Consider the following 24,932-nt stretch of genomic DNA (forward strand, 5'->3'; position numbering starts at 1 on the left):
TTAGCTGTCTGGTATTTATTTACTTTTTAATACAGAGAAGTCACAACAAAATATTCTCTAACAACACACGCAAATGATATCATAACCAATTATTTTAATTTCATCAACATTCATTTGCTATGTACATATTCTCCCATCTGCAAAAGTGCAAAGAATGTCTCAACAAGAAACCTTTATGGACAAGTATATTTTTGAGGGGTTTTCTCACCAATGACCTTACAACGTGTTTGCCCTCAGTTACCTAGTACAGTAAATTGAAGAGTACATGGGAAAGAAGAAAGAAAAAAAGAAAAAAAAAAAGGAGAAAAAGAGAAAAGAAACTGGGTTAGATGCCTCCCTTGTAGGAATATTCCCTATTTTCCCAACTAAATTCATAAGGAATACAACACTCACTATTGGAGATGTCAATGGAAATAGACTATAGGATAGTCTATGGGCTGGCTATAGAATACTGTAGTTTTAATGACTCTGCAGCATTAGGCAGAACAAGAATTTCAGGCTGTTCACTTTGGTAGATGTCAAATTACACATCAGCATGTGAAAGATGTCCATCATGTTAGTTATGGTTATCAAAATTTAAACACCCCACTGACAGATTAATTCATTTTTACACATCCAAAACATGAAGTCTATCTAAATGCAAGCCTCTCCTATGGAAAAGAGTTAACTACTGGAAAGAAAAGCATTTGCACATGCAACTCCTATTACTATCTCAAGGAGCGTCGTGCACTAAAGAAGAGTAGAATGAACTTTCGAATCCAGAGGACTGTATTCTCTTTTACAAACCATATTTCAGGTGCAATTTAATCTGATCACAGGCCCGATTAAAAAAACCCACACAGTATCAGAAAAATGAAAGGTAATGAAGAATAAACTTTAGCCAAATAACCTAAGCAAGGAGCCAGGGAAATCATTTCCCTTTTGACACATTTAAAAGCTCATGACAACTTCAAGTGCTCATCAAGGCAGAAAGCAAATCAACTGCAGTCTAGTTTAAATCTGAAGTAGCTATTAGGTCCCAAAAAAGTTACCTTTGACTTTCCACTTATGCAAAGCCCAGCTCAAACTCTCATGGCCAAAGAGTGGGCCTGACTGCTTCACTGACATCTGATGCATGTTACAGAAAATACTGCATTTTGCAGTAACTGAAGACCAGTTTTCAGTACCAGCAAGAAGCAAGGAAAGCATTCTCTACAATTTACTTCCGAGTGAAAGCTCAGAGGAATCTTTCTGTAGCTCAGCTGGTTTCCATCGAGGATCATTTTTACAGTGCTACGAGTGCTGCTAGCCTCCAGTGGAGAGATGTGTTTTGGAAGAAAACAGGCATTTCCTCCAGTGGTAGACAAGATTCACTGAACAGCAGAATTAAAAGGAAAAGCTGATGGAGAACCAAACGGTTTTCTTGGATGAATTTCTACATAACTCCTTGCACTGTTAAGACTTTAAATATGCTTACACCTTCCCATTTTCTCAGTCTGCTGCGTTCTTTGCTTTGACTTGAATATCCTGTACAACCTTGCACACAATTGTGTTTTTAAAGCTAGCCAAATTCCCTTTTTCCATGTCTACTCATTCACGATTGTCACACATACATGTCTGGAGAAGCATCTAAGTACTTAAAAAACAGAATGATAAATTAAGCTACTCTAAGGAAACCAAATAAACAAGTATTTAGAAGGACTCCAGATGCCACATCTCTCCTACTGTGTGCGTTGTGCCATGACACCTCCCCTCTCCAAGTGCATAAAAAGTGGATACAGAGCACCATGTAGCCCATGTGGGAATTAACACCCTAGACTCACAGTATGAGTGACTGGCACTCGAGAACAAACGCTACAGTAACAGATGTGCCCTTTAATTTTTGTCATTACAGGAGCTGTAATTGCTGTGTGATTTCAGACTGCTCAAACAGTCTACCCATTTGTCTATTTGGTCTGGTTCTCATGGTACTGCCAGGCAACATGACTCCAAACCTTGTTAACCACCCTAACTCCATCAGGTTGCCCAACGCACCAAAGCTAAAGGGCCCATCCTCCCTGAGGAGTTAATTCAAATTATGATTGTTCCCCATAAAGGAAATCTCACTGCACAGCTAACTAGGCTGTGTAACTGTACAAGATAGACAGTCGAGATGAGAATACCATTAACAACTGCTGGCTGCCTTCTAAGGACATTACCACTCAAGTTAGCAGTAAGTCATCTGTACTAATATAAGCCCTCTGTGCAGCTTGAGTACTACTCAAAGAGTGGCTAACACTAGAAGGAGCTAATTCTGCAGTGAAGACAGACAGGAAATAAAACTGTGAACTTGGCATTTTTATGCACAAAGAAACACGGATATTCAGTTCTAGTTTTATAAGCACATCGATTTCTTAACTTAGCAGAAAACGTAATTCTCAGACCAGCATATGAAACACTTGTTTGGCATGTGACTTTTCTGTTTCCTCTCCCAGGGTGGCAGAGTATTAGGGCCATTTTCAGGATCATGATTTCAACAGATACACTCTTTAAAAAGATTTGTATTTGGAAATAAAATAAACTTCAGAAGAAACAAAAAATCACGCCTCATAAATAGAAACAAACCCCACACCTCTCAAGTGGACAAACACTCCATAAACACTACGGAGAAAAGCAAAAAAAAACCCCAACTCTCCTGTAAATCTCAATAGCCTCAAGAAACCAAGCAAAAGATTGATGACCTATTTTAAAAACTTTATTTAAGGAAGGAAGAAATGGGAACCAAGAAACAACAACTGCAGAGTCTACAACAACCGCAGAGTCTATAGAGCCAAGCCCTCTGATACAAATTCACTGACTAATGCATAGTCTTATTTCATACAGCACAGAGGCATATAGAAAGTAAATATGCCAAGTCTGCATAGTCTCCAAGTTTTTAAATCCTGGACTTCATGCCATTTTGGAAGACAAAGGTGCAGAAATTAATTGTTATAAAAAGCGTTGCTGTATTTTGTATTCAGTACCTCTCAGCTCTTACAGGTCTGACAGCCCAGATCCTGCTTCATGGTCCTCCTTCCACACCAGCCACACCAGCCTGCAGTAGGCAGCAAAGCCCCAGACCCAGCAGACACATACAAACACACGCCCATTCAGCTCAGCCTGTTCCCCCCCAGAAATGGCTGTGAACAAACACCTTTAAATAAAGCATTTTAAGACCTCCAGCTTGTTTTGGTATGGACAGATGAGCTGGCTGGGCACAATGACAACCCCAGTGGAAGTAGCACTACTGCCCTACGGTCCGTCAGTGAAGGCAACACACATCAAACGCACACAGCAGGAAGACACTATGCCAAAAAAATAATTCATTTCAAGATTGCATTTTCTGGCATACATTTACATTCACTTGTCACAATACCTTAGTTTACCCCATCTCAGGAAATCTGCAAGAAAGCCTGCTCAGGTGACTGGCAGCACAGGGCCAGCTTCTGTGCCCATGGGAACCGATGCAAAATGCTGAGGGAATTCAATAGTAACAGGATGGTTTCTTTCCAGGGATTTCCCATTTCCACCAAGCTGGAGGGACAACAGCCCCTACACAACTGCCCACTTTCCAACAGGACATATTTCTCTGTCCTGTATGTCTCCCCACATCCTTTCTATAAACTGTATTACAATTATACAAAAAAATAAACCCAAATCATTTTCAGCTGAACTTTACCCCCCACCCAGGATATATTCAAAGGCCATTAAATTGGCTTGCCTCCAACCTTCAGAGAGATCTTGTCAGGAGGGTTCTGGTTTTAACAACATGTATATATACATATTAATATGTACACAAAGAAGCCGCTCTTTCAGTTAGAAAAAAAATCAAATTTCATCACAGAATGAATCCTATAAAAAGATATGTAATAAAGTTGAAATACCCATAAAATAGCTATTACTAAAGCAAAGCTTTCGTCAATAAGCCTCCAATACTTTAAATGAAGAAAATGGCTTCACAAAGTGGTAGTCTAGATTTCCACAGTGAGGACACTGCTGGACGTTGCTGTATTCAGAGAAATACTGCATGCCAATCCGTACATCTATTACTGGCTTCCCACAGTGCTTACAGTTCAGTCGAGCCTGTAAAAACACAAAGAAACAAAAAAATCCCTTTTGAAATACCCATACTCACCGCTGAAAACAAGGGTATCACACACAGTCCCTGCCCTGCCCTCCCTGGCAGGACAAGGGGTAAGTCAGAAAACCAGCAACAACGGGATCTGAGGGTAAAGACATTCCTCACCAGGACCAGTAACTTGCAGGCATACACAATGCTTTCCACATGAAATACCACCACTGAATTCTAAAGAGTAGGTTACCTCCCACTCTGACTGACGGGAGGTAGAGAATTTCAGTTTATTTATGCAAATGATTGTTTTGTGTTGTTTAATCTCTGAGAGAATTCCTCAATCCCCAGCACAAGAAGTGCTGTCTCAGTAAATCATTAATGAAGCCCCAAAGCAAAGAGAGAAATTTTACATTTGTGCCATGCAATTCAACTGTTTAGGCTGACGTTTGAACATGATCTATGAAATACATCAGCATTTTAATATTTGGTTTAACAAATCTATAGCTCGATTTACGTTATCAGCATGGCATGGTTTTGTATCACTTTAAGTATCTATTTAAACATTTATAATACATACCAGGTTATACAAACTAAACACCACTTCAAAGAGACAAAGTATTCTGTAAAATCCAACATTAACTGGGTGGATATGAGAAATAATTAAAGGTCAAGGGTGAGGACAGACAGAGCTATTAATGTTCAGCAGTAACAAAAAAAGTAAGTCTTCAGAAGAAACCTAGCTGAGAAACCTAGCCCAGCTGATGTAAAGAAAGCAAGAGGCAGTGTGAAAGCTCAGCAGGCCATTTGAAATACACACAAGAAGCAGAAGGGATTTGAGACTGTAAAGGAGTTTAAGAGTAAAGGTAGCAAATGATCAGTGGGGGCCTGAGCTGCGCCATAGCTTAAACTCATTTAAAGCCCAATACACTAATGAAAGCTTTAGCTCTTCACTGCAAAGAACAAAAAAAACATTTTCTATGGCAATCTTGATTTAAGGAATTTCCCTAGGATGAGAAGCAGAAGAGATTATTAAAGTACTATTACCGTTGAGACAAGACTCAAAAAGAAACAAACCACCAGCTCCACAACCATCTGCTCTGCTTGAAAAGCAGAAATTTCAAGAAATACAATCTAGTATGGTATGGATTTGTAGGAATTTTTTTCAGTAAAATGTTGTTTTCCCTCTTGCTACTATCCAGCACATCAACAAGGTGCTAGTAATCTGAGAGTCGCTGCAATTCGTTATCCTACATGCCCTTTTGTAATGTGTGATTAAATACTTTGAAATAAGGTATGCAATTATTCAAAATAAAATTAGCAGGGCAATAAATCATATACCATATTTCAATGTCATTCCTCTGTATGCATGGAATCATCTGTACCAATCATGGTGAAACAATGAGGCACACTATCTGGCAATTACAGTCACTGCAGCTAATGATTTCACAGTCAGTTCTATTACTTACCATGTACTGTCACACTATCCATTAATCATATAATTAAGGCTCTTGTATAATGAGACCTTAATTCTTGTCTTGTACATTCAACAGAAGCAATTCACATTTAAATTTGCTGGCTTTTACAGAGCTAGCATATCAGCATCAGTAGTTTATCTTTAGAAATGCCTATTTTTTAAAAAAGGTTACAGTCTCAAGAGGCACTAAATTTGGAGGCAATATCTCTGTCTTTAGTTATAATCGTTGTCAATGTCATTTTAACCAGTAGCAGCAATACCACTTGTCTTTTGAGCAACGCATTTTGTTAAGTATGTTAAATGTAAAGTAAAATAGCATTTCACATACTGACAAAACGGTATTTTAGATTGCTCTGCAGCACACACACTACCATGAAGTGATCACACTTCGAGTGAGTGCGACTTTGCAAGGCTCTTGTCCTAAGTCAGTAACAATACCAAAAGCAACAGCCCTCTCCTGAGCATCTCAGTGGACCACTGAGCTATTCCCAGACAAACACTTTTTCCATGGCTGTCTACCCCTACTTGCACAACAGAGTGCTCTGCCCATCACATGACCAATTTTCTTGGATGCTGATGATCCTGCTCCCTCAGGCAGATGTCTACTCTGCAGTAAGCCCAGGCTTTGGATCTTTCTCACCCAAGGTATAGATTCAGTGAGCACTTAATGAAAAATAAGCTGCTGCAGGCTGTGCCGGAGTACCATCATGAGAGTCAACCACAGTAAAGATTAAGTAGAGCTGGGTAGCCTCTAAGCACAAAGTCACTTTAGACCTTTCCATTCCATTGGTTTTTTTTTGCTACAATTATGGTAAAACACAATTCAACCAACTAAAAGAAATCTGCATACATGAAACATGTGCTGGAAATGTGCAACTGTTATTACAATTGTTACTACTGGAATTACACCAGATACTGAACATACTTGCTAGTGATAATCCTAAACATCAGATTTAATTGTTAATACATTTAAAGGGGCTTTATTTAAAAACCTAACTACTGATCACTGGCCTTTGTCTAGCTATAGGCCACTGGGCCTCATAAGTTAAGACAAAGGCACAGGGACTTGGTCAGCTGTCTTGTATTGCACTCACAGGTACAGGCTGGAAAAGAAGGATGGAAGAAGAGAAAGGAAAAGAGATATAGAAACCTTGGCTTTACTTATCATCAGTTGGAATTTCACCTTATGAGTCTTATTTCCATATGGTACTAACCTGACAACAGGGAGATGCTGCCAGAATATCGTAGGTATACATAGTTCCCAGCTGATGCCAGCTTCCATCCCATCGGGACTTGCACTTAATGCAGATAATTTTGTGAACCCCTTCTAAGCAGTCTACGCAAACAGCATAAAGGTGCATAAGCCTTCCTGCAGACAGGAAAGACACTTCTTAATGAGACCAGAACAGAAGATTAAAACAGACATTTCCTGCAATGTGTTATCTGCCCAACAGTGATACAAATCATACCTTATTAATTTTTATTTTTTTTTAAGGATAAATGATAAAGTAAAAAATGTTTCTCTATGGGAAATGCATAGGGCTCAACTGAAGCTATTTTCCATGTATGTAAAACTCAGGAATTAGTCATCACCCTGACCACCCTCCTTTTCCCATTTGCTGATACAGCTTAGCAATATATTTTATAAAAGGCACTGCTGAAACTCCATGTACAGATGCCAGGTTAAGCTACATAATCAGCTGCAGTGTTTCCAAAACCAGGATTGTGCCTAGCTTCATCTCCACCTGACAGAAAGAGCGGAGAAGTGTTGAAGCTTATTAGCAAGCTGGGTACAGATTCATTTAACAACTTGTCAACATCTTCCAGCAAAGATGGAATTAAGGACCTGATATTCCTCCTGGAAAAAAGCAACAGCAAGAAGAGCAATTTTCTTCCATGTACTTTTTTTCTGACCATTAAGTATATTTAAAAACATTATATGTATTTCACATACACAGACTTTAACATGCCATTCAGAACTACAAATCTATTGAGCCCTATCATGACCTTAGGCTTGTATGCACAGTCAATTTCAAAACCTGAGTTATACTGACTTCCGTAAAAATCAAGTGGCTCGGACTTGAAAATGAAGCATTTTCTCTACATAAATCTGACTAAGCTCACCAATGCAAAATCCAAGATGCAAATTTCACACAAAATAAGAACTCCTACATAAATTATGGAGATCTGTCACCTAGATTATGCACGATTTGTAGTGACTGAATTCATTTTTTTTGTTTAGTAGTTGGCTATTAGAAGTGGGCTGTCACAGAGTAGTAATCTGTAATACACCATATTTTGTACAGCTATATAAGAAAAGCTAAGAAGAAGTGCAGTTACAGAACAGCTACAAAACAGGACTTATTGCTTGCATGTAATATGTGTTTACTTTGGATTGCAATTTGTGCTCTTTAGCATCAAAGTACTGATCACAACCTGTAATTTAACGAACACACACATCTTGTACCTTTTCTAGATAAAAGGGAATGAAATCTTGACAATTTATGATAAGTCCATACCATATACTTTCAAAATTAATAGTTTGGGTTTTAAATTTGCTTTGGTTTTTCAGCCAGTTATTTTAGAAAAATCAGAAGTAAAAACCAGATTCTTCCTAAAATATATATACAAAATAAACTTGCTAGTATGAGCTGGCAAAAATTGAGCTATTCCTCACTGGTGTGTTCAGCTCCGGAAAATGTGATGCAATGAGACTCAAGTGCAAACATAATAAACTCTGTTCCTAAAGTGAACACTTGAGATTGGAAACATTCAAATAATTTCACGCACAGAAGACTTGTGTTGTGCAGGAAGATAAAATAATATTCCCCATCTGAAGTTCTGCACTGTTCCTGCGAGTTAAAATACTGTATTCCCCGTTTAAATTCTTTTGTATGCAGGAAATGAGGCACATGATATCTTAAACATGCCTGAAATAAAAGAAGTGATTTTGCATACACCCTGGAACCACACCTTAAAAGCTTAATTTCATTTCAAAGAGTACTCGTGATAATAAACCATTTTACCCAGGATAAGGAGGTAAAAATTTTAACAATTAATTATTGACAGCATCTTGTCTGAGTTTTTCAGATGTATCAGCCAATGGGTAAGGAGCAATTAATTAAAAGACATATTTTTGCAGAGTTTTTCATTCTTAGCGGGAAATGTTAAAGAGTGATGAGTTTCACTATTGCTAGACCAGCTCTTAGGACTGATGAAATCACAAGCACATTGTTCATGCCTCCCTGTGAAAGCAAAAAAGCACTGTTATCTCTCACACATACATTCCGTTTATCCTGGAGCTTTTTTGAGCTTGTATATTTGCCTATCACTTCTTCTCCTTAAAGTACATTACGCAATGCAGAAACAATAATGTTAGCATGAATACAGTTCAGTGACTTAGTGCGTAATGATTTAGGGAAAGAAATAAAACAATACAAAGTTTGTTGAGCAAAGGAATGTTGCATAACATGTATTATGACCATGCATAGGATATAATAAATTTATTGAAAGGAGAGAAACTGAAATGTTAAAATACATCGTTAGTGCCTTCCCAACACCCTTTTCGACATATAATTCTATGTTTCTGAACACCCATACTTTCTCTAACTGACTTGAGCCATGCTGGCTACCAGCAGGATGCGGGACAGGCATGTTTTGCAATGTACCACCCTGATCACTTAGTCTGGGGCACAGCTTTCAGGAAGAGCTGATATGCATCCTAGCCCACATCCTTTTGTTCCTCTAGGAGGAGAAAAGTAATACATTCCTTGGTTTCAACTCAGCTCAGAGCTGGGACATGATCAGAATGCAATCCAAACAGGCAGGAGTTTGGAAGTAAGTAAGTCTAAACCCCTCACTATGCCTTTGCTCCTTCAACCCACCATATTAAAAGCTTACTTTTACTATGTCTAGCCTCTCCAGGCCAGTGTTAACATAGGCCAGACTATAGTCCTTTCCATATTAAAAAAACCAAAACAGTTTGCTATAAAACAGAACTGACATTCTCCAGTCTGAAAGCAGATGAGAGGCATCTCACCTCACCAGTGGTACAAATATAACCTTCACCCACACCGCAGCACAGCATGCTTAAATAGAAAAGGTTGTTTAAAAGGTTGATGCATATCTTGGAGTAAAGCTCACAACAGATAAATCAGAACACACATGCTGCAGAACAGATTGGCTGGGAAACCTTCCCAGGATCTACCTAGAATCAAGATGAGAAACATTTTATTTGTAAACCAAAACACAAGGCATGGATCTTTCTATACAGCATCTGCCTTTGGTGTTTGATTGCTCCTGTTTCAATCTGATCCACGTGACTAATTTGGATGTGACTTCAGGCTCTACAGAACTGCTTAAAAATGCAGAACTGGGATGAAAACCTACAATGGGGAGTATAGGGCACAGAAGGCAGTTCCATCATTTAATGAAACCTAGCATGACTGACAGGCAACCTGTACCTTGAAGGTGACAGGGAACATCATATTCAATCTCATCATGTCTCGATGGGCTAAGGAACAGGGTCCCATCCACCAGCGGAAACTGTTCAAACACTGGCAGCGCCCTGTGGCATAGTGCACAGTTTACAACGTTCCTGTGGCTGGCACTAAGAGCAGCAAGGATGAACTTCCGAAGGTCCTCCCCTTGGCCCACCTGGGCATCATCTTCCATCCGCACATGGAAGGTATTCAATTTATGCCTGGGGATGTGAGTAAGCAGCTCAGACAGATCGAGCCTTCTCAAAAACTGCACAGGGGCATCGAAGTGTCCTGACCTATGTGCTTGCAAGCCAGCTGCCCCATAATCAAAATGCGCGTTCCTGAACATGCCCCCACCGGCCATGTTCTTCTTATGGGGCTCCAGGTGAATGGCATTCTTCAGAAACTCTCCTAGGTATCGGGAAGAACGAGGGACGCTGAAATGTGTGGGCGCAAGAATAGAGTAGCCAGTGGGTGGGGACTGGCCAGGAGAGACGCAAGGCGAACGGATGGTGTAGCTGCCGCCCATGATACCCTTCTCCTGGGAGTTCTGCCGGTCCATCGAGTGCCTTCGCTGGATGTCATTACTCAAGCCTTTCTGCGGCTTGTTGGCTGGCCTGCCCTTTTTGGCCTCCTCTGCTGACTCTGCCACTGACCTTCCTGTACTCTTCTCCAACACGGACTTTTTCTTCTTATCATCCTGCATTCGCTTCACTTGGTACCAGTCAGTGTCCTTCTTTAAATGACCCTGCCCACACCGACAGGAGCAAAAGCGAAAAGCTAGGTCATAGCCCTTCTTTGTCCACATGTTTTGGCGACACTGCTTTTCATTCCAGCTCCTGGCTCTGCCAATGCAATTGAACTGGACGAGGATACTGCTTTCCCACTCATAGAAGCACTGAAGGTGCATCCAGGTGCTGTATGGACAATGCTCGTTGTTGCATATAACCTTCTGGTAGTCATCCTTCTCCAGATCCACCGCCCTTCCAAAGCTACAGATCAGTGGAGTAGCACAAGGGGCTTCTGTGGAAGATAAAACAGAAGCATTAATAACGTAATAGCCCACTTATTGCAATACTTTTTCAAACACTGTGCTAAACATGCGAGCTCGTACTCATGATCTGTATTATCAAAGAGCCCACAGGCACTAGCTGTGGGTTAGAGCAAAAAGCAGTCTTTGCCAGAAAAAGTTAAGTACGTGAAAAGAGATATGGAAATGAGGGAATAAAGAAACAAAATGACATTACAGCTTGTTTAATACTCAAAGCACCTCAGAAGCATTAGCCCTCCTCAAAGGCTTGTGGATACTGTTGCAAGGCCTTAAGAAGTGAGGAGAAAGCTTTGTGGATGTTTCTGGAAGGTTGCTTTGAAGCCTGAGAGGCAGCATGGGGAGAACACACAGATGTTTGTTTGAAAAACAAGGAGGCAATACAGCCTGGCTTTGCAATCACACGGAGAGGCAGGAATTGATCTTTTCTTTGGGACTGAGCAAGAGACAATAGCTACGGAGAGAAGGAGGAAGCAGAGGACTTTGAAAAGCAAGACAAACAGCTTATGTTCCTAGTACAGAAAGGAGGGCCTTTGTTATATTGCTTAGGCAACTATAGACTGTACTACCATCACTGACCTCTTGGGTAGCTAAATTTCACAAACCAAATAGTCCTACAAAACAGACAAATTGAAAAAAACAAATGCCACGTGTTACTAGCAGCAAAGTAGCAGCCTTTGCTATATCCTTCAGCAAAGAGCAGTTTATTTCAATTATCTCCCTGCAACAATATCAGCTTCTAAACAAAAAAGTTCTGCGTTTATGGACCAGTGACGTTTTCCTCTTTCTCACCAAAGTACCACAGACTATGTATGACTCCATTTGTGGCTGTTCACTGGTAGCTGGGAGGCAGAGAAAGGATAGGAAATTTTCAGTTGGAGTTCCTATTGATCTTTAGAGTTTCTAGTTATGAAGTTTTTAGATGCTTACCCAAGTATTACAAGTACTTATCCTCTGTATTTCTGACTTCTTACTTCCTCCACTTCACCAAAAACTACTACTGCAATAGGGATGGCAAGATGCCTTTTCACCTCTATATTGCGGCATTCAAACATGAGCAGGTTTCCTCAGGGTCTTTTGTGCTCAAGTGCCACCTCATCCCATGCAAAACAGAGGAAACGGCTCCCTGCAGTTTTCCAGCCTGAGCCAGAGCTCCAGGACTTTCAAAAGAGTTAACACCAAGCCCTGAGGAGAGAGGCTGCTGTGATCCAGGATTTTAGTTGTTTTTCCTTAGGACTTTAAATTTCTCTGATAACCAGGGAAAAAGCCCACCATTTGGTTCCATCGCTTTTAATCCCCTTCTTGTCCATGCCAGCACAAATAATCAAACATAATTTGCAGGTGCTATGCTCCTACATTTACTCAGACTCTCATTAACAGACATACTATCCAGCCTTACCCGTCCTACGGCAGCAAGACACAGACAACTGCCAGGAGGCAGGAAGAAAGAACATGCCATGCTTTACAACAACGTATCTTTGCCATGCTAGTGGCTTTGTCCCTTCCCATCAAATTTTTGTTAAAAGGCTATGAACAAACAAACAAAATCTTCAAGGTTATTTTCTATAAATTCAAGATTATGGTAGCTCTTAAGACTTATTTACCCAGAAGAGACAAGCACAAAGACCATGAGAAAAGGTTCCCAAGCCATTTCGTGGAAGATACCACATCTTCACCTCATTTCTCTGCCTCCATTTCTAATGCCAGAAGCAGCACAATTGCAAGGAGAATCTTCTGCAACACCTTTCCTTCAGGGACTGGGCTATAAACTGCACGCAAAGCACATTCCCCCAGAACATTCTCTTAAAGCAAAAAAAGCCTATTTAATTTCAAAATATGAACTTGTTCAGTCATTAAAACCATTACCATTACCAAACTGGAGAGAACAGAGATGAGAGGCTTTCCCTAGAGACTCTTTGGAAGTTCCTTCTACACATGTGACACGGATAATCTATTTGTTTTAGGTCTCTGAAAAATCCACTAAGAACATGCAGATTTTGAGATACCTTTGAAAAGCATGAAGTTTATTGGCTACCAATGACTAATCTCTCAGTCTACAGAAAAGAAGGCTCAGGGGAGACCTTATCATCATGTTCTAGTATTTAAAGGGTGGCTACAAAGAAGATGGAGACTCCCTTTTTACAAGGAATTACATGGAAAATACAAGTGGTAATGGGCACAATTTACTCCTGGGGAGATTCTGGTTGTACACAAGAGGAAAAACTTTTTCACAACTAGAACAGTCAGCCATTGGAATAACCTTTCCAAGGAAGTGGTGGATTCCCCAGTACTGGCCACTTTTAAGGTCTGGCTCAACAGGGGGCTAGGACATCTTGTCTAGGTCATGCTTACTTAGAAAGGTTGGACTAGATGATCCTTGAGGTTCCTTCCAAGCTGGTATTCTACGATCCTATGACTCATTCTTTCATCCTATTTAGGGTCTGAAAGTATAGTTCGCAATTATAGCGACCTTATGCAATTTATGTCAGAGAAACCAGTTAAACTGAAGCCATTACAGGCAAATCATCAGAAGTCAGATGTGCAGCAAAATACTGGAGGTACCAATATGAATAGTTCTCACTTACACATTTCCTGTATTCATCTATTTTCGTGCATATTCCTTTCCACTACTGCCAGGAGGCAGGACGAAAGACCATGCCAAAAATCCATTTATGGCCCACCCCCCCCGTGTTTCAGAGTGTAAATGTTCTAGCAGTTGCAGGTATAATTATAGCTGACAGCAGAGAAAGTTACTATACAAACAAGTCTAGAGATCTCCGCTTTAGAATAAAAGCTTTACACTTGTCATCCAAACTGCTGTAGTTAACCAACTAAAAAAGAAGAGTTTCCTTGATTAGCCTTTGAACATGTTTTTGGGTTTGGATGCAAAAACGTATGATCTCCAGCTCCCTTAGAAGCTCACAGCCTCTTCATTATGTACTGGGTGTCTAGAGGCTGCTGTAAAGGTGACTTTCAACAGTTTTTTCCCCTTTTTCCTGGTGGTTAATAGAAGAACTGTGGAATGCAATATTCTCCAGCTTCTCCTTGAGAACTTACAGATTTCACATTACCTGAGGAACTTCCCAAACAGCATAACTATGAGCAGGAAAAAGCTTCAAATTTTGGACAGTGATGTCATTTTCAACATTTAAGTTAACTACGTGACTACTAGATGACATTGCTTCATCTGATCTTCTATCTACTCAGTGTGATTTGGCTGGTCAAACAATCACCATAGCAAAACCAAGTCTAGAGCAGATACAAGAAAGCAATGGAATGAAGTGCCATTCTCTGTGCAAAAGACTGAATTGTTAAATGCTGGTATAGAGATCACTCTGGAAAATATCGCTAAGAGGAGAAGCTGGTCCCTACTCACCTCTTCTGGGCACTCACTTGACATTTCACTACTGTCACTAATACTTCAGAAATCCAATAGGTGTCTCTGCCACATCAAGGTTAATGCCATGCTAGCCAAAGCCCCTCCTTTCACTAATACAGTTTTGTTAGTGCGAAGTCTGCTGATTTGGAGAAGGCCCTGATAAACCATTCCACTACCTGAAAAGCATACAGAAACTTGAAGCCAACATTTGGTTCTGCCTCATATTTCAAATTCCAGCAGGTTTATCTGTACAAAACAGACTGTGCAGGACTGAACATCCCTTGCAGACTTCCCTCCATTCATATCTCCTGTCAAACATAATCATACCACATGTTCCTACATAAATAATAAATGAGAAAAAGAAAACAAAGCATTTTCTGAGTGCATCTTTCCTAGTTAACAGCAACAGATACACCTTCAGAGCAAAAGAGACTACATTCAGATCATTTAGTATGGGAGCCACATTAGCAGATGTAAAGAGCTCATCCCATCAATTCACACCCTTGAAAGCACTCTGGGTTATTTAATCATTTTGTAAATGAGACAAAGCATTTATTAGAGAATGACGAAACTTTAAAAATTCTTGTTACAAAGCCCTTTAATTTCCCTTTTATTAGAAATGCATTTTGAAATTATTATTCACAAAGTCAGAGCTAGAATCATCGTCTTAAATGTTTTATGATAACAGCAGGATTACTGTGAAGAGAGACAACAAAGGGGAGTAAATAGAAATTCCCATGACGAAACTGCCCATCCACACCTGCAGCACCAAGCTGGTTTGTCACCTAAAAATAGTTGGCTTCCAAGAAGGTAATAGCTCACCAAAGTTGTGAAACTGAACTTCAGAAAAATGAAAGATTATGAGGTACGAGAGAGCAGCATCCATTCTCCCGGCAGACCTTTGTGAAATAATACCTAAATGACCATAAAAGTACTTCTATTTTACCTCTCAGTTTCAAGATTACTTTCACTGACTAAGAGAACAAAATAAGACAGCGTGCAATTTTGTGTACCAGAACGGCTTCGACATTTTGACACAAGGGCACGGCTGTAATAGAGAGGCTGCCAAGTTGCAACTGCAATTGCACACTGCTTCTTTCAAGAAGTTGGGTTTCCACATAAAAAATAAATGCTTTAACATATTCCACTGTAGTGATTTTTATCGGTAATTCAGAAAATAGCTGTGAAGGGCAGCACATAAATGTCCTATAAAACAGAAATAAAATATTCCAAACAAATGTGAATTTGAGCAAAGGTAGCTCACTGTTTAAACAAGGTAATGTTTTATGTTTGACAGAGCTACCATAAAATTAACTTTTCTTTCAGAAACAAAAACATGACAGAGTACTGCAAAGGAGCTGGTCTGGGTGTTTGGCTTTCTCTCAGTTTTTTCTTTCAGGTTTATAAACATTAATAAAAGCCAGGAATAGAAACAGATGAGATAAATCACCTTCAACAACAACAACAACAAATCCGACACAGTAACTATTCTACCTTTGAAAACAAAAACAAAACAAAAACAAAAACCAGAAACAGGGTAAATGAAGACTACCATTCCTGTTATATGACCCAAATGAAAGCAGCAGAACAACAGCTGCCAGAGGAACTTGCCTCTGATTAAGTAAATGGAGGAGAATATTGTTTACTTCAGTTTACATACCCATCATAAAAGCAAAGATGCACCCAGCAAGCCAAATGCAGTGATTCCATGACTTCAGTTTTGTGACTGCTCTCACTTGTTCCAAGCCCTCAATGCAGATGCCTAAAGCAAAATTCGCTCTTCCCCCACCACATTCCCACAGTATCCATTGTGTTAGGCACCAGAGTTTTTCAGTCAGTGGACAGAAACAGATAATTATTTCCTGTGCTTGTCAGCATAGGCTTCAGCTCAAGGCCCAGACTTGTGATTTCTGGTAAAGCTCAAGGGAGGTGGTGAGGCTGAGGGCAGAAGACAGAGAAGCATGGCTGGAAGAGGCAGCCCTACTCCCTGCTATCACCTTAAAACAACTGTCAGGTAACAGCAGGTTGTTATGGATCTGGAAGAAGAAATCATTAAAGAAAAACCCACAAAGAGGTACGGTCTGAGCACTGAATCGGGTGCAATTCCCTTATCATGACTTGCATTTCACCTTCACTCTAGCATCTCATCATCTATGCCAAGGACACTTCTTCACTTGCCAGCACATTACCTAGGTCAGAACAGCACCTGTGGGACACATACTTTGCAAAGTAAGCACTTTTAACCCCTACCACTGCTTTCCCATGAACAGTGCTCTCTTCACAGCCCTAAACAGCTGGGAATTGTTCACTCTGCCAGCTTGAACCAGAGCCAAGTCATTTCTGTGGAAGGCTACTCCCTACCAACCATCTGCACACACTTCACTTACACTGACTTCAGGCTTGGCCTCCAAGGGAGTCTTCAGAAAAAAAAACAAAAAGGCCTAGCAACTACACAGCAGTGGGACGATGCCATGGAAAACATGAAGACTCAACTCATACCTGTCACATTAACACCTTCTAACTTACCACACAGTCAGAACTAGTGCCTGATTATGAAATCAGCAATTAGCATGTGACAGAAAGTCATAGAATCACAGCATCATAGAAAGGACCTTAAAATCATCTAGTACCTATAGTACCTACCCCCCTGACGTGAGCAGGGACACCTCCCACTAGACTAGGTTGCTCAAGGCACTGGCCTTTGAACACTGCCAGGGATGGAGTAAGTCAGTTACCCATGGCTCTTATTCAACCACCCATTTGCAGCTTCCACCATCATCTCACCAAACTAAGTCAGAAAGTCAAGAGTGGAACTGTACAAACTAAAGAGGATAGGCACTTACACGTGCAGAGTAGTTTTGCTTACACAGCCATCTGTGCTCCAAGCTGGACCAACTGCCTACACCACTTAAACCCATCATAAGAATTCACATGTTCTTGTGGAAGTCACTATAATCTGTACAGTTACCATCTTGCCAACTTCTTTCCATTTAATACCTGTTGTCCAAACACAGAGAACGACTCAAATCACCAGTTTCAGCTTTTGCTTAGGGTGTACAGACCCTATCTGCATAGGAGAAATCTTGCCCTGGTTTGTGATGTAATACCCTCAATCCAACTGAAAATATCACTGGTTCACCAAAGAGAACAGGTCTGAGCCTCTACCTGTATCAGCACCAGTACAACTAATGCCAATGCACTCCTGATACTCCCATGTGAATTCTGAGTTGTCTTAACCAGGTCAGGCAACAACTGGTCCTCCGTGCCACAAGTAATCATGCTTGGGTCAGAAAGACTTTTCACACTCTTCAGCATAGGGTGGATTTTTCTGGTGGCCTTTATCATGGTGAATGCAGAGATCAGTGACTGTCTCAAGACTGGCGGGCATCTACATGTTTTGAACAGTGACTGTTGCTTTGTCTGCACATGAATCATCCTTACAAAAAAGCATATCACCATTAACTTCTTTCACTGTAGCCTTCCAATAGCTTTTAATACCTTGAAACGTTACAGAAAAGTAACTCTGGTGCCTTGAGAAACAGACAGCCTAATACTAAAGCAGACTCTAATGCACCTGCCCTAGCAAGTTTTTAGTGACAAATACTAACTCATGCTGAGAATAAAGAGATAACCGTGACAAGCAGTAGATGGCCCAATACCAAACACAGATGTAAACACCACAGGCTGGATTTGCCCAGATTGAGAGCCAGCTAGCCTCAAGACCCAGCACAAAAGCACAAGTAGGGAAGAGCAAAAGGAGAAAAGCTTGAATCAAGTGATACCACCATCCATTCTACTTTCACGTCTAGGGATGCTTGAGCTATCAATCTATCCTCTCCAAGTTTCAGTAGGACAGCATTTTTATTTCCCATGCTTAGAGGCTAAAGGAGCTGTAAGAAACTCAGTAGGAATCAGGAGATGCAGTAACCCTAGCTGCAGTACTCAGCATCTCTGCAAGACAGCAGCTCTGGCATGTGGAGCTGTTGGTCCCAAAAGACACCTCCCTCATGATGCTGTGCTGGCTCCCAGCCCTGCCCATGTGCCATCTTTGGCGTCTGTGCAGTGCACAGAGATCTCGACTGTACACTGCTCCCAAAACAGGTATCAGTACCACAGAAATGGAGACTGGGAGCGCCAGGAACACTAAATAACTACGTTCTGATTGAAGCTACCTCCAAGACTGGAACAACAGCAATATCCCTCTCAAGCCTAGGAAGGAGGGCTGACAGACTCTACCACTGCAGGAGAAACAAAGAGATAGAGGTTAAAGTGAATGCTCTCAAGATAAACATCACTAAGTCTACTGGGAAATGCCAGTACTCCACTTAAAATCTCACAAGCTTTCATATGGAATTACCCACTCTGGTGACTAGATTACTGCTTCAAAATTATTTGAATTTCCACCAAAACTGTTTAAAGAAAGCTCATGCTCCACTTATGCTGTTGTAATTTAGACACCTTGGAGATTAGCTGGAGTATTTTAGCCTGACCTGGATGCAAGGTTTATCTCTATTTTTTTCCCCTCACATACATTGCAGGAAGAAAAGCAGAGAAAAATGGACGACTGCCAGTCATCACTGTACTATAATATCAAAGGATGTCTCAATATGCAAGGCTGACAAAACTTACAAATATTTCCAAGGACTAGAAATCGTTCTGTCACTACTTGTTAGATCATTAGGAGGAAGATATGGGATGAGTACAGGCAAACTAAAGCAATCAGTTAAAAAACTATGTTTCTTCATATAGGACCTAACAAACATCAAGCCTAACCCTTATTCATGCAAGCACTACACTTGAGCAAATGACTAATCACATGAACACGGAATTCTGTCAGGGCACCGATAACCATACTGACAGCAAATAACTGACAAAAAAAAAGAAAAAATGGTGTGTACTTGCTTGCATGAAAGAACAGAATTTACTGTATCCAGTAATACCACAGCCATGATTCAATTTGCAAAGACTTGCAGTACACAAATTACATTTGCTACAAAAGCATGTAATTGCATAGTTTTAAAAATCCTAAAACTAATGTGAAAGTCCTTTCGAACCCAATTTGCATTGATACACTGAAATCCACATTCAACTGATTTCTGCAGTTAGAAGAACTCAATGGAATTATGAAGCGAAATGGTTTCCCTTCAGAAAATTAACAGGTATTAAATTTTGTACTCACTGCAACAGAACAGAAACTTAATTTTCCAGGTGGTCTCACTGATATCAATAGGACTCCCTCAAGTTAAGCAACAAGAAGGTGCCAATACTGAACATCACTAGAGTGCCAAACTGGAACTGATTGTTATATGCAGCAGGGAACATTTGATAGCAAATATTAATCCATGCCTAAATACTACAGCAATTTGTGCTCTAAAAATACATTTTTAAATATTGCACTGAGAAATTTTTTGACCTTCTTTAACAATCCTACCTCCACAATAGCATCCTTTTCTTTTTAGTAAATCTTAATTGTTGGCCAGTCACAGTTTTCAACACATTAGTGACTGTTGCACTGACTGATTTTCTTCTTCATACACTTGGCCCACATTAGCATTTTCATTTGAAAGTAACCTGGTTTTACAAATCTGTGCAGCCCAGGTGAGGAGTGAGCAAAAGCACTGCTGGCCATTTTACATCCAGCTAACTACAGATAAGTCGAGAGCCCAGCCAGCACTGTGGGCACTGCTCGCACAACCCCTCAGCTGCCGTGCCAGGAATTCCACTCCTTGGAAACTGCACCCCAGTGAGACCTGCAGCAACCACCTCCACTGGCTCCCCCACAGCCTCTTCTCCCCAGAGACCCTCATGCCCAGGAATCCTGTGCAAATCTGACCTCTGGCCACTCCACCTGACAACCTACCAACTTGCCAGCTCTGCCATGTCTGCAGTTTAAGGGCTCACTTCCGCTGGAGGGAAGAAAGTATAGTCTTAAAACAGGGGGCAGTGCATTGTAGGACAGTGATTTAGAGATAGCTATGCCATATTTTTTAGTTTAACTTAGCTGGCTCTAATGAACCCCATGTTTAAGGGGAAAAGCACAGATAAGGGGAGCCAGCTCCTCCTTTTTGCTCATCTTACAGCACCGAAGCTGGATATACTAGAGTTACAAGGACAAGGGATGAAGCAAGATGCTAAGACAGCAACCATCAAGAAGAGGAAGAAGAAGACTGGGGTCTCCTGGACACAATGAGGCCAAAAATGGAAATAAGGCAAAGAAAATGGATGGAAGAAAGAATTTTAGGGTCAAAAACAACTACACGTGGAAATCAGTGCAAGGAGTTTGTACAATAAAGAAATAAAACAGTTGCAGCCCAGCCTCAGCAAGACAGAAGCAGAAAAGGAATTTGCCACTCAGAGCCCCTCAGATCTGAAGTAAGCCTTCTGGATTTTTCTCTTCTGCTGTTCAGAGTAAAGTACCACAAAATGTCTTGCATTCTTACACTCACTTATGCCTGCAGATGGAGATAACCTACTATTGCCACTGGGAACGCTGGTAATCCACAACGCTAGAGTCAGGGGCAAGTGCTCAATCCCATGGAGCTGCTGGTATAATTTTAGATGATGACAGGTCAGACTTTCCAGTTTGGTGATGAAAAGTAAACCAGAAAATTTGCTAGAAGACTGAACATTTATTAAGAGCGTCATTCAGCCATTCTGAAGGCAGGGATTCTAAGAAATGAGGCTGTCTGTGACACTACATTTTAGTTTCCCTCTGCACTGTGATACTGTTAAGCTAGTCCACATACCTCCCCCTCCATAACCTGTCCCTCATTCTTTGGTCAAGAAAGATTAATCTATCATATACAGAATTCCTGTTTGGTCTGATGGTAAGATATGAAACAAAGACACAGCTACAGAACATGAATCCTCCTTGTGAGCATTATCACAGCAGCTCCAGTGCAAGACAGAGATAAACTGCCACATCTAGTCAATGGTTATGCTCTCCACCTTCCTGATTCCCATGTGGGAGTCTAGGAATGTTCAGTCACAGTTTGAGCTCAGAACATGCGAAAATTAAAACACCTCCAAAAAAACAGCATAAGCAGACGCCCTCTTGGGGCAGGGGAGAAATTAGCTCACATTTCTCAATCATCATGCCAAAACTTCACTGACAGTTGGAGGGAAAATTGTGCAGGGACTGAAACTAAATTTGTCTAAATGTAAAAGGGAACATCTTTCCACTGTAAACCTGTGCTGTAACAGCAGTTCCGTATTACATGGCACCGTTAGTCAGAGCTGCGTGGAGAAGCCCAAAGGAAATGAAAAATTCTGTTTCATTACGGCAAATGGATGAGGGCAGAAACAATACCCAGACCACATCATGAACTGTGAAGACTTCAAAAAATTACCTGAACCACCATCCCTTCCCTGAGTGAAGCAGGGTCCTAACGGGACTGCATAATTAGCCTGTTTTACTGAAACCATGATGCAAAGCCAAGGTTTGAACAGCCAGTCTTAATTTTGCAATTATTAAATCTGCTGCTTTCATCTCTGCGTACTTCTGTCTTGTCACATTCATGAAAGAAAACAGGCTATGTTATTATGATCATCTACCACTTTTCCAGGATGAAGTAGGAGAGTGGTAACATCAGACACATGCAAATTACTCTAGAATAACATATGGTGACGATGCAGGAGAGAAGAGTGAGCCCAGAGATGAGGGACCCACAGGACCAGTGATCCTAGGCAGCCCAAGTCACAGCATGGAGCTTAATGGTCCAAAAGCATCAGTGAAGAAGTTCCCTGTGCCCAGCAAACCTAATCCACAACCCAGAGAGGCTCCCATGAATAGGACTGACTGCATACAGCAGAACTCTATTAACCTCACAACTCACTGCAGCAGACACCTCCTCCATAAACTGTTTGGTGATCAAGTAACCAACCACAAGTGCACAGACTCTTACAAACCTCTCGACTCTAGTAATGGGATACTTGCCCCCGAGGCCCTGGCTTTACTACATAGCTTCATTTCCAATTCATCGGTTTTGAAGACTTGGGGGAATCCATTATCATTATCTAATCTTTTCCTTGCACACAAGAGCCAGACCCTCAGCTCTGCAGCACGACAGCAGCAGTTTCTCTTTTCATCTCCTGAACCGAAATTGTTGAAAGCTTTGGACTTATCAGTGAGAAAACAATTTACTAAACGTCCAGCTCAGGATAATCTGATGGGCAGTAGTCGACATAAAATAATGCTAGCAACCACATCCACTCCTCCAGCCTTTATGATTATCTAAATAAAAGATATGACTAGATGCAATGATCCTGTCGCAGCAAAGATGAGGTGTGCTGACCAGGCACTTCCAGCAAATGCTGAAGCCAGTGTTGTACCTCTGTTGTGAGAGGAGCAGGGAAGGGGAGGGGGGGAAATCTGACAAGAGCCAAGGATGTTTCTGACCACTGACGTCATATGGAAGCAGAAAGAATAAAGGAGCATCCCATGTTAGCTCTTCAAAAGGCAGCCGCAACTCCTCAGGAAGCTGGTCAGCAGAGAGGAAGGATGCATAAGGCACCTGGGACACACAGCTTGACAGCTGAAGACTGATACCTTGTCCAGCTAACAAGCTGGATCACTACCAGTGTTCACTGGCACCACCTCCAGTGGCATCTCAGCAAGGAACACCAACCACCGCACTGTCCCCAGGGGAACAGTCGCACCATAAACACACCTCTGCTTTCACTTGTGCTTGAAAAAAAAAAAAAAAAAAAGGAAACACTGTTTCTCCCCACCCCAAAAACTAAACAAAAGCTGAGTGTCTGTGTGAGACACCACCTGCAAGTGGATGTCGCACTGTAATACATCACCAGACCAAAGTCATAACAAAAATGCTCTAGAAATTCCCTAACTCTGGCTAGTTGTTATTTTTTTCCTTGTTTACTCACTTGGAGCAAATAGTGAAAAAATAAAAAAAAAAAAAAAGAAACAAGCAAAAAAGGAAATTCTAAGCATTCTCCACGATTCTCTGGAGTAATACTCATATAAAAGCTGTCTGGCAAAGCTAAAGTGATGCGAAATTAATTGCTAATATTTCTAAGGAAAAGTTTCCATTAAATAATACACAAGAATCAAGACATTTTGAAACACAAAGTGAGATTCTTGGGACTACCTTTTGCTGACAGCAGCCATGCAAAACAACCGCCACAAAGTATAAAACCAGTTGTAGCCACCCTCCCACTTTTTCCAAAGCTCCATGTGTAAAATGCTGAAAACCAACCTGAGAGGGGGAAAAAGTCAAGAGTAGGGACTCTGCACCTCGGTTTGTAAATCTAGCAGCTGACCGAAGATTTGGGAGAGGCGGCAAGGGGGGTCGGGGGAGGCGCTGGCTTAGCAATAAAACTGCAATAAAATTCTCGCCTACCTTTACTTTTAGCCCGAAATACCATTTTGCAAGAATGCCTTCAAACATGAACAGCAACGCAAGTTTCTGCGAGAAAACACCTTACCAAAATTACTCCGAACTCAAAACCAGCCCGCCGATCAAAGTCAGCATAAAATGGTTGGTAAAAAGTGAGTGCATCACCCTGCCGAACCCAACCGCTGTAACCGCTGTAAAACGGCAAAAACGGACCCAAGACTAGGACTCCATTTTTAATCGTGCTGAAATACAGCCGGGATTTTGCCCCCGAGCCCAGAATTAGCCGGGCAGCGCACCCTGGTCCGCCCCCCGCCTGCCCGCAAATACGGCTGCCTCCCGCTTCCAGCACCGCCGCCGCCGAGGCACCCGCCCTCCGGAGGGTCAGCGGGCGGGGACGCCCCAGCGAGCAGCCCCCCGCCCCGCCGCGCACTTCGGGGACATCCCGGCAGCAGGCGCAGCGCCACAGGGCCGCGGGCGGCGCCCGCCTGTCCCGTTCCCCCCCCCGTCTCCGGCCCCGCCACGGCTTCCCCCTGCATATGCCCTCGCGTCCCCGCTCTTCGGGTGCCCGGCCGCCGACTGCGCCACGGCGGGCCCCGGGAGGCCGCGGGGCCCGGGCCGCCGCTCACCGCTCTTGACGTCTCCGGGCGCCGCGCCGCCCGCCGCCGCCGGGCCGCCCGCTCCGCCGCCCGCCCCGCTGCCGCCGCCAGCCGCCGCCGCCCCAGCTCCGCCGCCAGCCGCGGCACCGCTGCCTGCTGCCGCCGCTGCTCCGCCGCCCGCCGCCGCCCCGTTCTCCTGCTCGTCGCCGCTGCTGTTGGCGCGCTTGTTCTTCTTGCCCTTGCCGCCCTTCTGGTTCGGCATCGCGGCGGCGGCTGCGGAAAGCGCCGCCGCCGCTACCTCCGGCTCATGGCGGGGCCGGCGGGGCCGTCGCGGCCGCGCTGCGCTGCGCCGCGCCCGCGGTGGGCGGCAGGGCCCGGAGGGCCGGGACGGGGAGGGCGAAAGGCGTGTCCCGCTCGGCCTGCCGCCGCCGCCCCGCTTCCTCCCGGAGCAGGCGCGGGCGCTGGCGGCAGCGGGAAGCGGAGCGCGCTGGGGAGGGCTGGGGCTGAGCCAGACGGGGGGAGCGGGAGG

The 24,932-nt window shown here is 42.4% G+C and overlaps 1 protein-coding gene across 1 annotated transcript; it reads right to left on the minus strand.

Annotated features, from left to right (window-relative positions):
• Positions 1 to 24,674, minus strand: HECA (hdc homolog, cell cycle regulator). Its single transcript, XM_062614273.1, has 4 exons — positions 24,434 to 24,674; positions 10,007 to 11,047; positions 6,758 to 6,912; positions 1 to 4,080 (listed from the first exon to the last, which is right to left on the minus strand). The coding sequence occupies exons 1-4, from the start codon at positions 24,663 to 24,665 to the stop codon at positions 3,916 to 3,918; spliced, it is 1,593 nt and encodes a 530-aa protein (XP_062470257.1). The 5' UTR covers positions 24,666 to 24,674; the 3' UTR covers positions 1 to 3,915.
• Positions 24,675 to 24,932: the final 258 nt, after the last annotated feature.

Source organism: Pezoporus occidentalis, unplaced genomic scaffold (assembly GCF_034315485.1).
Source record: "Pezoporus occidentalis ecotype Australia unplaced genomic scaffold, CSIRO_AGI_Poc_V1 ctg174, whole genome shotgun sequence".
Taxonomy (NCBI): domain Eukaryota; kingdom Metazoa; phylum Chordata; class Aves; order Psittaciformes; family Psittacidae; genus Pezoporus; species Pezoporus occidentalis.

Excerpts from the sequence above, each read along its gene's own strand:
- HECA (XM_062614273.1), bottom strand. The coding sequence starts at position 24,665 with ATGCCGAACCAGAAGGGCGGCAAGGGCAAGAAGAACAAGCGCGCCAAC. Across the intron at positions 11,048-24,433 it reads GCCCGGAGACGTCAAGAGCG|AAGCCCCTTGTGCTACTCCA; the intron begins GTGAGCGGCGGC and ends TATCTTCCACAG. Across the intron at positions 6,913-10,006 it reads TGTTCCCTGTCACCTTCAAG|GAAGGCTTATGCACCTTTAT; the intron begins GTACAGGTTGCC and ends TCCTGTCTGCAG.